The sequence below is a fragment of the Fukomys damarensis genome, unplaced genomic scaffold (genome assembly GCF_012274545.1).
Source record: "Fukomys damarensis isolate Sample0158 unplaced genomic scaffold, DMR_v1.0_HiC HiC_scaffold_16, whole genome shotgun sequence".
In the NCBI taxonomy this organism is placed as follows: Eukaryota; Metazoa; Chordata; class Mammalia; order Rodentia; family Bathyergidae; genus Fukomys; species Fukomys damarensis.
This window is the reverse complement of record NW_022900928.1, coordinates 100,716,345-100,732,451: the sequence shown is the minus strand read 5'-3', so window position 1 is coordinate 100,732,451 and position 16,107 is coordinate 100,716,345. Positions and strand designations below refer to the sequence as shown.

At 36.7% G+C, this 16,107-nt stretch overlaps 1 protein-coding gene across 1 annotated transcript in view; it reads right to left on the bottom strand.

Annotated features, from left to right (window-relative positions):
• Mtpn (myotrophin) overlaps window positions 1-16,101 on the bottom strand; it is a 36,230-nt gene extending 20,129 nt beyond the window's left edge. Inside the window, exon 1 of the mRNA XM_010616199.1 lies at window positions 15,943-16,101. Within this exon, the coding sequence (XP_010614501.1) occupies window positions 15,943-16,014 (72 nt within the window). The 5' untranslated portion in view covers window positions 16,015-16,101. The remainder of the gene's footprint in view (window positions 1-15,942) is intronic.
• Window positions 16,102-16,107: the final 6 nt, after the last annotated feature.

The window sequence follows — 16,107 nt, the reverse complement described above, 5'->3', positions numbered from 1 at the left end:
AACAGATGTGTCACACAAAGTATATCAAATCTCCAATGTTAGAAACTCAGTTTTAAGGAAGAACAACTCCCATAACTTACTGTTTAATATAATAATGTATCTTCTTGAAATATTTTAAGTATGTTTTGAGGAAGTTTATTAGCAGTTAAAAATCCATATAAGGTTTACCCTGAGGAGAGTGATCATTTACAATATAACAAGTTCCCCCTCTCAGACATGTTTCTGGGGTGGGTATTTTCCCTGACAAATTACTACAAAGCACAGTAAAGGCTGAGTGAGAATCCTACAAAAATAAACTGCCCACAGTAACAAAACATAAGGACCTAGCTAAAGGGTGGAAACTACAAAAGAAAGTGAGGTCCTGTATTAACAACTGCACAAATAACTAGTGTTTAGAGTTATCTGTACTTCAAAAAGGTCTGAAAACATATTCAAATTATATGTTCACTTAAGTTACTGGTCATCAGTACCACACAGAACACTTTCTTGAGATTGCTTTGCTGTTCCATTAGAACGACAACTTGAATATAAAAAGTAATCTTTTCATATCTTGTATTACTAACAGAACCATTATTTCACTATTTTCTGGTACCATCTATCAGAAAAATCTAGGGGACCGTGTAGTCATGCCCTCCCTGTGGGCGCCGCCATTGCTGCTCCAATGCCAGAAGGGTGAGATTTGGGACATCAGATGTCCCTCAGGCCTGCCTGGGCCCAGTCACTGGGACCAGGTAGTCACACCCTCCCCTGCGGGCACAGCCACTGCTGCTATAGCACCAGGAGGGTAGCCATGCTGCTGAGCAACCCCCCACCCTGCTCTCAGACCTCCTGATTGTGCCAGTCCTTGGACCCACTCTGCAGAGGCATAGCTGGTTATAAAGGGTAATTTTCTGAGCTCCCAAATTTGAACATCTTTAAAGAAAGGGTGGGGGAAACTTGTAGTAGAACTGTCTGGAGTTCAACGCTGCAGGAGTTCAGGGAGCACAATTTGGGTCTTGCAGCCTGAGGTCAGTCTGTGAGCTGGGGGTCTGCCATTGGCTAGCTGAGATAGGGGGATTTGGTTCTGCACATGGCTGCACATGATGTGTATTATGACAGCACAGATATAGTCTGAAAGAGGCCCTTCAAAATCATTTTTTTTGTCTTTTTCTTTCTTTTCCTCTTTCCACTCTGTAAATTCTTTTTTCTATCCTCTTTCACCAACTCAGTCTCTTGCTCCACCATATTATTCCTCATCTCCCTTTCTGTTCCTGCTCCTGCCCTGACTCAGATTTCTTCTTTTATTATTTTTTCTTTTTTCTTAATGTTCTTTTTTTCTATCATTGTGCCTCACTCAAGGGTCAGTAGTTTCAAGGGAAAGTGAGCCCCTACTGCTGTTAAGGGGATGATTCTTGTCCTTATACTTGCACTCTGTCTATCCCTTTTGAGTTTAACAGTTTCCTAAAGATTGTGTGGTCATTCTGTGTCCTCTGGCTTCACTTGAAATATTCTCCAGTTCTTTTACTTATCTACTCTTCTCTTCCTAACTCTGTCTGGGCCACCACCCTAAATGGTAAATATGCTATGTTGAGGAGTTTATTCACTGCAAACATATTTTGGGCTGCTTCTTGATTTTAATTTATTTCACATGGTTTAAAGGTGATAAGATTAATGACTACCACAAGTGGTCAATTTGCACATTGTGACTGATCCTATAGTGTTGCTGATTGTATTGATTGGGATAAAGGATAGGGATTGATTTGATGAGTTGTTTTCTCTGATATTGTGAAAATGAGAATGTCTATGAGTCATTAGAGAATCAAAAGCTAAAACACAACTATATCAGGAAGATTTAATAACTCAGAGATTGAATCAAGGACAACCCAACAGCAAAAATAAAAATGAGAAAACATTTAAGCAAGACACAAAGACAGACATCCAGTACACCAATGGCAAAGAGTAGGGCAAATGAGGATAGTGAACTACAAGGACACTCTGAACTCACAGCACAGGAAGTAACAAAACAGATCAATCAGGCTCTAGAAAAATTCAAAACAGAAACAATTTCCCAGATAACCACAGAGATGGTGAGCAAAATGAAAGTCATGATTCGAGACTCTAGAACAGAAAATGACAAAAAAAAAAAAAAAAAGATGAGCTCAGGACCGTGATAGAAGCCATGAAGCCCAGCATAAGAAAGAAACGGAAACAATGAATGCCCAACATAGGAAAGAAATGGAATCCATAAAACAGATTCAAACAGATATCGAGATTAAAAACTCGATTAAAAGTGTACACAACAGAATAAAAAAATGCGAAGATAGAATCTCAGATATAGAAGACAGGATTGCTTGCAGTCAGTGACTGCGAAAAGAGAAGTCTCTTAAAAACAGTAAGGGATCATTGATCCAACAACTCCTTGATGATGCAAAGAAGAATAACATAAGACTGATAGGAATCCATGAAGTAGCAGGAGAAAATGCAAACGACTTAAAAAAGCTGTTCACAGAATTAATGACAGAAAACCTCCCAAACAGAGGGGAAGAATTTGACATACAGATAAGTGAGGCATATAGGACTCCAACTAGCCACAATAAAAAAAAAATCTAGAGCTAGAAATATAATAAAATAATCAAGATCCCAGAAACCCAACAGAAGAACAAAATACAAGCGGTAAGACAAAAGAAACAAATCACATGCAAAGGAAAGCCCATCAGAATCACAGGAGAATTTTCAACACAAGCCCTCAGGTCAAGGAGAGCCTGGAGTGAAGCATTTCAAGCCCTAAAAGAAAACAACCTCCAACCTAGACTGATGTATCCTGCAAGACTATCTTTCAAAATGGATGGGGAAATAAGATACCTCCATGACAGAGAACACCTGAGAAGCTTCATGAACACAAAACCAAACCAGTACTACAAGGAATTCTAAACAATATCCTAGAAAAAGACAATGAAGATCACAAAACCATGAGGCCCAAGAGAGCAAACCCGATAGTCAAGGCAAAAAAGTAAAAGGAGAGGGCAAAAAATTAAAAAGAGTCAACAAAAGGACAATAACATGACAATAGTCAGTCAGTACATCAGTTATAACTATTAATTTCAATGGCCTCAATACACCAATCAAGAGAAATAAGACTGGCAGAATGGATTAAGAAGCAAAATCCAACAATATGCCGTATACAAGAAACACACCTAGTTGGGCGTGATGGCACATGCCTGTAATCCCAGCACTCAGGAGGCTGAGGCAGGAGGATCGCTTTGAGTTCAAGACCAGCCTGGGTTACATAGTGAGTTCCAGATCAGTCTCAACTACATAGTAAGATCCTGTCTCAAAAAACCAAAAACACCAAAACCAAACCAAACCAAACATACCGAGTGCAAAAAGAAGACCATAGACTGAAAGTGAAAGGGTTGAAAACAATTCTCCATGCGACAGGAACCCAGAAAAAAGCAGGGGTAGCAATATTATTCACATACAAAGTAAATTTCAAACCAAAACTCATTAAGAGAGACGAAGAAGGCCACTACATCCTTGTAAAGGGAACAATTCAAGATGCAGACATGACAATCATAAACATATATGCACCAAATACAAATGTCCCCAAATATATAAAACGAATATTAAGTAACATGAAAAACCAAATAAGCATTAATACAATTGTAGTGGGGGATCTAAATACCCCACTATCACAGATAGACAGATTATCTAGGCAAAAAATCAACAATGAAATACTAGAACTGAACCAAGCTTTTGAACACATGGACTTATTAAATGTCTATAGAGTGTTCCACCCCACAAAATCAGAATATACATTCTTTTCAGCTGCACATGGGTCATTCTCCAAGACAGACCACATACTAGCTCACAGAACAGGTTTGAATAAATGAAAAAGAATTGAAGTTATTCCTTTTATATTATCAGATCACAATGCAATTAAGCTGGAGATCAATAGCATAAGAAACCGCAGGAACTTCACAAACACGTGGATATTGAACAACACTCTCTTGAACAATCAATGAATCACAGAGGAAATTAAAGAAGAAATTAGACAGTTTTTACAAATAAACGAAAATGCCAATACAACATACAGGAATCTATGGGACACAATGAAAGCAGTTCTACGTGGAAAATTCATAGCACTGAATGCCCACACTAGGAAAACAGAGCGAGCTCAAATAAACAACCTCACGATGAATCTTAGACTCCTAGAAAAACAAGAGCAAGAAAAGCCCAAAGCTTGAACAAGAGAGGAAATTATAAAGATTAGAGCAGAAATCAATGCAATTGAAATTAAGAAAACGATACAAAAAATAAATGAAACAAAAACAGAGCGAGCTCAAATAAACAACCTCACGATGAATCTTAGACTCCTAGAAAAACAAGAGCAAGAAAAGCCCAAAGCTTGAACAAGAGAGGAACTTATAAAGATTAGAGCAGAAATCAATGCAATGGAAACTAAGAAAATGATACAAAAAAATAAATGAAGAGTTGGTTTTTCGAAAGAATAAAATTAATAAACCCTTAGCTAATCTTATCAAAAAAAGGACAGAAAAGGCACAGATCCATGCAATTAGGAATGAAAAAGGTGAAGTCACAACAGATGCAAGAGAAATCCAGAGGATAGTCAATACCTACTTTGAGAACCTGTACTCTAACAAAATGGAAAACACAGAAGAAATGGACAGATTTCTAGATACTTATGAATTACCAACTTGAACAAAGAAAGTAAAAACATTTTAAACACCCAATTACAATCAGTGAAATTGAAAATGTAATTAAAAACTTACCAATAAAGAAAAGCCCAGGTCCTGACGGATTCACAGTTAAATTTTACAAGACATTTAGAGAAGAACTACTGCCATTACTCTTCAAACTTTTCAATGAAATTACACTTATAAATTACCAAAGTTGAACAAAGATGATAACAACATTTTAAACACCCCAATCACAATCAGTGAAATTGAAAATGTAATTAAAAATTTACCAATAAAGAAAAGCCCAGGTCCTGACGGATTCACAGTTAAATTTTACAAGACATTTAGAGAAGAACTACTGCCATTACTCTTCAAACTTTTCAATGAAATTGAAAGGGAAGCAATACTTCCAAATTCATTCCTGGAAGCAAGTATCACTTTGATTCCCAAACCAGGGAAATATGCAAATAAAAGAGAACCACAGGCCAATCTCCTTAATGAATATAGATGCAAAAATCCTTAACATGATACTAGAAAACAGAATACAGAGGATCATCAAGAAGATCATACATCCTTACCAAGTCAGATTTATTCCAGGGATGCAAGGATGGTTCAACACACGTAAGTCAATAAATGTAATACACTACATTAACAAAGTCAAGGACAAAAACCACATGATCCAATGCAGAAAAAGCATTTGACAAAATTCAACACCCATTCTTGATAAAAACCCTGCAAAAAATGGGAATAGATGGTCTATATCTCAACTTAATAAAGGCTATCTATGAAAAACCAACAGCCAACATCATATTAAATGGCCAAAAACGGAAAACCTTCACGTTAAAATCAGGAACAAGAAAAGGATGCCCACTATCACCACTCCTCTTTGATATAGTTCTGGAAACATTAGCCATAGCAATTAGACAAGTGAAAGAAATTAAAGCAATAAAGATAGGAAAGGAAGAAGTTAAACTGTCATTATTTGCTGATGATATGATACTCTACATTGAAGACCCAAAAAACTCCACCAAAAGACTTCTAGACTTAACTGACAGATTCAGTAGAGTAGCTGGATATAAGGTGAACACCCAAAACTCAATAGCCTTCTTGTACACAAATAACAGACTCACTGAGAGAGAAATTAGGGAAATTCCCTTCACAATAGCATCCAAAAAAAAATGAAGTATCTAGGAATCAGCCTAACAAAAGAAGCAAAAGATCTCTACACTGAAAACTACAGCACTCTGAAAAAAGAGATCGAAGAGGATATAAGAAAATGGAAAGATATCCCCTGCTCCTGGGTAGGAAGAATCAACATAGTGAAAATGGCCATACTACCAAAACTGCTATACAGATTCAATGCAATTCTGATTCAAATTCCAACACTGTATTTTACAGAACTAGAAAAAATAATCCAAAACTTCATTTGGAACCAGAAGAGACCTAGAATAGCAAAAGCCATCCTAGGCAACTGAGACATGGTAGCAGGTATAACAATTCCCAATTTGAAACTATAACAATTCCCAATTTGAAACTATACTACAAAGCCACTGTGATTAAAAACAGTACGGTACTGGCAAAGAAATACACCCTGAGGATCAGTGAAACAGACTGGAAGACACAAAAAGAACACCAGATGTACTCAGCTACCTCATCTTTGAAAAAGGAACTGACCATCCCCACTGGAGTAAAGATAGCTTTTTTAATAAATGGTGTTGGAGAAACTGGATTTCAACCTGCCAAAGATTAAAACTAGAACCTTATCTTTCACCATGCACTAAATTTAAGTCTAAGTGGATTAAAGATATAAATATTAAAAAAGAGACACTAAATTTGCTGGAAGGTAAGTTAGGCAGAACTCTAGAAGACATTGTCATAGGAAAAGACTTTAGGAACCAATCTTCAGTAGCAAGGGAACTAGCACAATGAATCAACAACGGGGACCTCATCTTATTAAAAAGTTTCTGCACTGCAAAAGAAACCACCAACGAACTAAGAGACAACCTACAATGTGGGAAATAATTTTTACCAGCTGCTCCTCAGACAAAGGACTATTATCTAGAATAGATAAAGAACTCAAAACAACCAGCCCCCCCAAATATAAAGACCCGATTCAAAAATGGGCATCTGAAATGAACAGACATTTCTCAGACAACGAAGTAAAAGCAGCAAATAGATATTTGAAAAAATGTTCCACATCACTGGTCATTTGAGAGATGCAGATGAAAACAACACTGAGATTCCACCTCACCACAGAAAGAATTTCTGCTATCAAGAAATCAACCAATAACAAACGTTGTTCGGGGTTGTGGGGAGAAAGCAACCCTTCTCTGTTGTTGGTGGGAGTACAGACTGGTGCAACCACTATGGAAATGAATATGGAGATACCTCAAAGAGCTGGGACTAGAGGTTCCATGTGACCCAGCCATACCTCTGGTTGGGTATCTTTCCAAAAGAATTAAAAGAATCATCACAGTGTATATGCGCACCTAATTTTCATAGCAGCACAGTTTGTAATAGCTAAAACTTGGAAACAGCCCATTTGCCCATCAACTGGAGACCGGATAAAGATGATGTGGTTTTTCTATAAAATGGAATACTACTCAGCCATAAAGAATGAGAAATTAGACTCATTTATAGGAAAATGGATACATTTTGAGCATATACTCCTAAGTGAAATAACAAGTCACACATGTGTAAACACCGAATAGTTTCTCTGGTGTGAAAAACTATAATAGTGCAGAAGCTCCTAATGAGATAATTAATAATGTGAAATAGGAAGAAAAGGGCTATAGGTATATGGAAGTGGGAAGGGTAGGGGAAAGGGAATAAGGGAAAAAAAATATGAGAAAATGAAAAAATGGAAATGAAGTGTTCGTAAATGGGGAGGGGAGGAGGGAGTGAAGGGAGGGCAAGGACAAGGGGAAAAAATGAGAATGAAGACCTGTCATGTAAAGGCACAAGATCCCAATAATGAATGTAACTGTACTGTATACCTAAAATGTACCAATCAACTCAATTAAAAGTGAGAGAGAAGAAAAATCTAAAACTGATTTTATTCCTTTGAAATTAATGTTAGTATTTTGCAGATTTAAAAAACACATTACGGATTTAAGAAGTAAGATTAAATATTTCGGCTAGAATGTCTTAGTCCTTCACCGTTTACTAATTTTGTACAGAAGTTTAGGGACCTTCTATTTACCTTCAATTTTCAGTTCTGAAAACTTTATTTCTATCTTATCAGTTCAAATTTGTATCTTCTCCCCATTTTTTTTTTTTGGTTCAATCTCAATGCTTTATCTACTATACTTCATCTTCAGTGTCTTCCATATATATTTCATGCACAGTTCTGAAACATTTCAATGTAAAACATGGCAAAGAACAGAAACTTTTTTTGGAATGAGTTACTTCAGAGTTCAAATCTTGTCTACTACATTAGCTGTAAGATCTCAGGCAAGTTATTTAATTACCTTTTCTGACTGTCAAATGGGAAACAGGCCTATGGGGCTAGCTGTGAGGGTAAATTATATGTATATCTATGTGTATATTAATTTATCACACAGACTGTACCTAAATAGAGAAAAGGCATTCTATGGCCATTATTTTCTAATTTGAATCTGATGTTCAATAGTGGTTATCTTCTGCATCAGAAGCAAGTATGACTTTATTATGCTCTTACAGCACTCCATTATTTTCACACAGATGTATGTTTTTTAAAGAAATGTATAGTTGCTTTCAACATTTTACCCATATTTCATATATTAAATTATTCAGAACCCATACAACTATTGGTCGTTTTCTTGTACAATTTTAACTGAACTTCCAAAGAAGCACCTTCAAATATATTTCCAATTGTATTTCATGCCTATTGAATACAGTGACTGCCACTGTAGGTGTACAAATGATATATGCTGAATGAATCACGAATGAACCAGTGAAAACTGTGCTAACAGCCTTTTCTTTCACTGCTGGCGTCAGAAACCAAGCCAAGTCATGAACTGGCACTAGGATCAGGGAGAGAATTTTGAAACATTTTTGGTGAACATTTTGAAACCTGAAAAATTTTGTAGACTTTCAGTTTAAGAACCTAAGTAAGCTGCTGTTTGAATGTTTACAAATAATAATTCCTAATTTCCACAATACTTCTATACCACTTGGTTAAGGTTCAAATTTTTCTTTTCTTTTAAAGAATTTCATTCCAAATTCAGACTATTTTTATAAAATTTAACTGAAACATAATCAACAAATTCATTTGCTTACCTATTCTCTATGACTGCTTCTATATAACAGCACACACACAAAAATAGGTGTGATAGAAACTGTATGGCTCACAAGACCTAAAATATTTAGTAGCTGGTCATTTACAAAAAAGTTTGCAACTCCTACTTAGGGCCCTAAGTCTCCACTTAGGAAAAGATCTCTATAGACAACTTGAATAGCCACAGTTAATATATTGCACAGTTAATATATAGGCACTGCTTTGTAAATTTACATTTACTATCTTAAAATTATATAAAACATAAATGGGATACTATTATAATTTCCATTTGCAGATGAAAAAGCCATGCCTTGAGGAAATGAAGTAACTTGCTTAAGGTTAACAGGTGGCTAGGGTCAGGTTAGAACAAACTCATACATTAACATCTTTTGTCTTAAAAGAAAAACAAATAACACATGTACTATAAGTTTGCTACCACTGTCATAAAGGATTAATTAAATCAATTATGGCACATTCATAACAGGAAATACTACGCACCATTAAAAAGGGGGGGGTAATCAATAAATTTCAGTGTGAAGCCCAAGATTTATTATTAAGGAATTTTAAAAACCATAATACAGAAGTATAGGTATTTTTTTGGATATAGGGTCAACTATATAGTCCAAGCCAGTCTGGGGCTTTCAGCTGCCCTCAAACTTAGGATCCTCTTGTCTCAGTATTTATGTAAATGTAGTTCCAATGTATTTTTGAAATTAATTAAATGAACTGCTAAGAATGCCTACTCTGTTCACAGGAACTGGGACTAGAGGTCCTCAAGCCTTCATTCCTAACTGTTCTGTTTTCTAATTTGTACCTTACTTTGATTTTACTTCTTAAAGGTAACAGAGGAGTTATCTAGGTAGTAATTACAGGTTAGTTTTTGTCTTTTGTATACTTTTCTGTCTTAAAAATGCAATGCCTCATGGTTTCATATATTAAAGAAAGAAACCAATTGTGTAGAGCGACTAGACATTGCAATACTTTGCTTCACTTTATTCTATTACAGCTTTATTTAAAAAATAATAAACATCATCTTATAACTTAAATCAGTTTTAATTAAAAAAACTTTTAATCACGTGCACTAAGGGAAAGACAATGTTTAAAATCTCAAAGCAAAATACATCTAAGACAACACTTAGTTCCCTTATTTCATGTTCAAAGAAAAAAGCCTAATAGAGAGAAAAGTACACTGTACTAAATTTTCGATAACTCCCGAAGGCACCTATGTCTTATGCCAACTGATATTAGCTTATCTTACTGGGTCCAGCTCTCTGTAGAAAGCAACACAGTGACAAATTTTAATAAGAAAAAAATGATAAAGAAACTACCTAAAACTATCAAATGCAAAGCAAATTGAATCAGGACCTATTTGGCTATTTTGACTATTTTCATAGAAAAGTGAAAAATGATCCCAATAATTAGTTTTGCAATTTCTAAAGATTAGAGTTGATACCTTTCTCAGGTTCAAAAGATCCTATCTTCTCACACGGGGGCACAATTGTTGCTTTTCATACCTATTAAGAGTGTCAAAGGCAGATGTCATTAGAATGGGGGCTGGAGAGGGAAAGGAAACCACAGAGAAAGGGAAGTTAAGAGACCTGACGTATAGTGTTTCACAGCAAGTGAAACACAAGTACCTGTAAACAAGAGACTACATATATATATATAGACCTGCTGGGGATTTCTAAGGGGCTACTTATCAGTATAACTCACAATTACCCAAAATAATACGTGCTGAATCCTCAAAGTCTTTCACAGACCTCATCTCTAAGTAGTCTCAAGGGAATTTTCCCATTCTATGGTGATTCTTTATTTTAACACTGTCACTCAGTTATGTGGCATCATTGAGAAATGAAAATGAAGGTCAAGGGGGGAATGTGAAGCGAGACAGCCAAGGACCTCTGAAGCTTTGGAACCCACACTACTGGGTTCAAATCTCATCTTTCTCACTTAGAAGCTTTGTGACCTGGGACAAGCTATTTAATCTCTGGCCATGTTCTATATCTCTTTTTTGTTTGTTTGTTTTTCTGAGACAGGGTCAATTATGTAGTTCAGACTGCTCTGGAACTCACTGTGTAGCCCAGGCTGTTCTCAAACTTGCAGCGTTCCTCCTGCCTCAGCCTCCTGGGTGCTGGGATTACAGGCGTGTGCCACCACGCCTGGCTTACATCTCTAAAATATCTAAATTCATAGGGTTATAAATAATTAAACCCATGAATAAAAGATAGCCGTGGGGCCTGGGATCTAGCTCAGTGGCACCACGTCTGCCTTGAAAACTCAAGGTCCTGAATTTGATCCCCAGTACCAAAAAACCAAAAACCAGACAAAAACAATAACTGTGTACTACACACAAATGTATAAATCTTAAAGAATATGGTCTCTTTAAAAGTGCTATTTAATTTAAAACATTATGAATAGAGAACTCAGCAATTTATTTTTTCCTAAGGCAAATGAGCACAATTTAACTTTTTCTGGACTGGGTATATCCACAGTTACAACATAAATAATAAATAATATTCTGAGTTTATATATAAAAAGTTTACACAAGCTGTTATTCAGTCTCTTTATAGATACACCTTGACCAAAGATAGTCTGGTGGCAATTTAAGTTTACAGAGATATTTATGTTATTTCCAAATTGTTACATTTAAAATTAAAAAAATAAAAAGTAGCTATATCCTATGTTTTTATTCACAGAGCTAATCAATCTGTTGTACTTGCTTCTTGCAAGCCCTTTCTCATTTTCTTAATGTGCTGATTCTAAGCTATTGTAAGCTCAGAAGCCAGCTAACGTTTCAGGACAGCCTGATATGAATAAAAAAACTGTGTACGTATATGTAAGCTTTAGATTCAGCCTGCCCTGGTTTAAATCCTAGTCACATTACTACTTTGTGACTGTGTGAAATTAACTTTTCTAAGCCCCAGTGTTCTCATCCTTAAAATGGACATATTATCTACATTGAAACACTGTGGAGGAAAAATGAAAACTTAAGTATCTTGCCAAATGTATTCTCTTACCTGGCAACCTAAGTTGTTAACCAATCAATGGTAATTACAACATAGGTAGTTAAGTTTATTGAAATCATGGCCAAGTTAAGAATATAAAGAAGTTCTTACTACAAACATGCTTTTAATATGTGAAATTCTTTGGTACCATACAGGAGATACAAAGATGAAAAAGAACACAGTTATCTGCCCTCCAGAAGAGGGGCAGCCTAATGAAAGAGGTATGTAAGCAATGTCACAGCAGCTTGATAAGTGACACAGTAAAGAAAGCAGAACTCTATCTGAAGCAAAAATGTTTTTATGGAAAAGGTGATACTCTAAGGGGATAAACAGGAGTTCACCAGCTTCAGAGCTAAGGACAGAGGTGGGCAGACTTAGTCAAGAAAGAGGGAACAACACACAGACCTACAGCAAAAAAAAGCATGGTAGGTTCTGGAGCAGGGGATTTCCAGGAAGGTGATTTTATTTATTTTTTTATTTTTTTGGTACCGGGGATTGAACTCGGGTCCTTGCGTTTGCAAGGCAGGCCACCGAACCACTGAGCTAAATCCCCGGCCCCAGGAAGGTGATTTTAGAAAGACAAGTAGCGACCACACTAACACAGCTAGTACACCAAACCAAGACGGCCCATCTTAAATAAGTAATGGGACACACAAAGGTATTTTAAGGACAGGGAAAGAGGTTCCTTGAGAAAAAGATAATACTATATTGCTTAGATTCACATTATACTGACAATCCCACAGCTAAAATGGATAGGGAGAACTACAGTCAAAGTAAATATAGCTCTAGTTATAAAGCAGCAGCAACTAACCTAAAGCAATAGTGCTAAGAATGGTGAGTGAGGCATGAATGAGAGACTAAGAAGGCAGTTTTGTTTTGTTTTGTTTTGTTTTTTTGGTACCGGGGATTGAACTCGGGTCCTTGCACTTGCAAGGCAGGCCACCGAACCGCTGAGCTAAATCCCCGGCCCTAAGAAGGCAGTTTTAACGCCCTCAGAAATCTAGGAAAATCCCCCAAAATCTAGTTTGGATAAATGAGGTACTAAGGTAAAATGGAGACAACAGAAACAGGCACAGTTTTGAGAGGAAAACAGTGTGCTTAATTTGGAATTTGAACAGGCAATCTTACCAGACTTAACACCAATGGGACAAATTAACATTAAGGTAGAAATGGAAGACAAAGGCAAAAATAATGTCACCCAGAGGCAGCATACAGAATGCAAATGGGGCAATGAGTACCTACTGTAGTTGCTGATGATACTGTTCCTTTTTTAGCTTTTTTTCAGTTCGACAAATTGTCACTTATTATTTGCATACTACTTTAAAAGCTTATGAGAGGGCTGGGGTTTTAGCTCAATGGTGGCGCTGCCTGCCTCACAAGTGCAATGTCCCCAGTTTCATTCCCAGTACCAAAAAAAAAAAAAAGCATTTGAAATTTTTCACACAGGTGTGCTAAATATAAATGCTGGTTTTCTAAACACTGCACCCAACTTCAGCATCATCTCAGGCCTACTAAAGTGGTTGGTGCCCAATAAAAATAAATGAATAGAAAGCCTTTACTCAGTCTCCCAAGAAGCCAAAATGCAATGCTGAAAGACTTTAAAATTGCCTGTTATTGTTTTAATGTTATAAACATTTAATACTGAATAATCTAAATTTTTCTCCACACGCTCCTTTTTTTCCTTTCAAACATATGCAATTTTCAGTGGTTTTGAAATGGGTTTTTGGAGTTAAAAAACTTACTTAAAATCAACAATTGAAGACTATCCACACTTCAGATTTCTTTATAAAAGTCAGAAGAAAATACAATTGTTAAATTTTTAAAATGTCAGCTTAAAAAAGGAAAATACTAAGTGTGAAAGATCTCACAAGAATACTGAGTATCTGACATTACTCAGAAGGAAAACCAGCCCATGTTTCTTTAGCGCTTTCTCTGTATACACTTAGATAAGTACACATTTTATAAATTCAGAAAGTGAATTTTCAAAGAATGGTGGGTGAACAGGTGAGCTGGCAAGTAAGTACAGAAGATCACTGCTGAGCAGAAGAAACTGCAATTCAGATTTGAGTGTGAAGAGGCCTAATAATGGAGTTTAGTCAGTCTTCAAACTGAAGTGCTAGTTTGCTTTTATTAGTTTGGTTATTTCTCATTAACAAAGTAAAAGAGAATTTAAGAGATCCATTACTCAGTAAAACTAAGAAAAGAAAAAGCTCCATGGTCCGTTCATAGGATAACATTACAGTCCAATCTTTATGGCGAGACCAAGTCTCAATAATTCCTTTTACCACCTGCTTTTGAATGCTGCTCTTCTCATACACATCTTTTTTGTTAATGACAGAAGTAGTATGATAGTCAGGGGACAAAAGTCAAACTGAACATAACCTCATTTTTAAAATCACCTGAAAATAAATTAAACTAATCCATTTTATTAGCATGTAATTTTACATAAATGTTTTGACTGACTGAGAATTATTTGTGCACGACTGATCTGCCTGCATGTGGGACTTGGGAATGTCCTAGTAGAAATCTTTAATTATATGCTTTCATATAGTTATGTTTTAGATTATGGGAGCCTGACTGTATGGACCAGTTCGAAAGTCTCAGTTCTGCAGTCAACGTATTAGTTCTAGCTTCATCATACACAATCTCTGAACCTTTATAGATACCTTTCTTAGCACCTTCCATCTTAGTTTTCTTTAATTTGTAAAATGAGACTAATCATAGGGCTTATTTCACAAGTCTCATGAATACATAATGTTACCAGGAAGACACATTGCATTATTTTTACTGCTGCACATTCAGTTAGTACATATCAACTTGTAGTATTTCCAATATTGTAGGTTCCACTATGGTTAGAAAACTAAAGGCTATTCCAACCATACACCGAAACAGGCAATATTTCAAGTTTAAATTTTCCACTAGTTAAGAAAGCAGTGTCCAGAATGCAGCCTGTCCTAAAATTCCACTGCAAATAACAACTAAGTAGATTAAATACACACAAAAAAGTCTAAATTGTAATGGTATTAAAGAGGAAAACCTATGAGCAGTGTGCCTTACACAATCTTGCAAGTTTTAAGAAACTGCTTCTGCTTGTTTCCTAACAGAGACCAATGGTCATATCCTTTGAAAAAGTGAAATCTAGACTGGTTTCTTTCACTTAAAGAAGGTGAGCAAGATGTTCTTGAAGGCTATGTCATACAATTGTACTTTTTCTTTGGAGGGCATTTTTTTTTTTTTAAATTACACTTTCATTAAAATCACACCAGGTTCTCAGTCCAAAACACGCCTTTAGTATTCAAAGCCTGGCTAGTCTGGAACTTTTAACTTTACCATTTCACCACAAAGGGAATTCAATTTTATATTTTGGGTACAGCTTTGAGTTTGGCTTATTCAAGATTTTACCTCAAATACAGTGTGATTAAAAGGCATTTATTACACATGTAAGCACTTCAAATGAAATCGAGAAGGATGGTGTAACCAAAGTTAACATGCTTTCTGAAAAGCTTCTCAGATTTCTTAAACACTCCAGATACCATGGGACGATCTCACCACTTGAAGCAAATGTGTATTTATTGTGGTGGGGGAGAGGAAGAAGGCCACACCCAAAGTTGAGCCTGCACAGTGAAGTGATTCTAAGTTTCAACACTTTTTAAACTATTGCTATTTTCGGTCCTCTTCTACACGGTCCATGAATTCTTTCCTACCAGGCCCAAAGTGAAAGGAAATGTTCCTCTGATTCTAATTATTCAAGTGACTTCATTTAGTAACAGCAAGTTCAAGATGGAGAATTACATCATTCGTAGAAAGATTTAAATAACCCTGGAGAAGAAAGAGGGCCAAATTCACATGCTCAGCGCCCGAGAGAGAAGCGGAGGAGCCGGTTGCCATCTCCCTTCCTCGGGTCAGGAAGGAAGCAAGGCCGGCTGGGAACACAGCGGTCCCCGGCCCGGGCGAGAGACCCTCCGGTCCGTGCGGATCCCAGGACCCGGCCTTTCCCGCTCACCTTGGCCACGTAGTCCTTCACCTCGTCCAGGTCTCCGTTCTTCAGGGCCCACATGAACTCCTTGTCGCACATCACTGCGGCGGGCGGGCCGGCTAGCCAGGCAGGGGACGGAGGCGGAGGCGGCAGCACGAGCGGAGGCGGCAGGACAAGGAGGAGGGGAGGCGT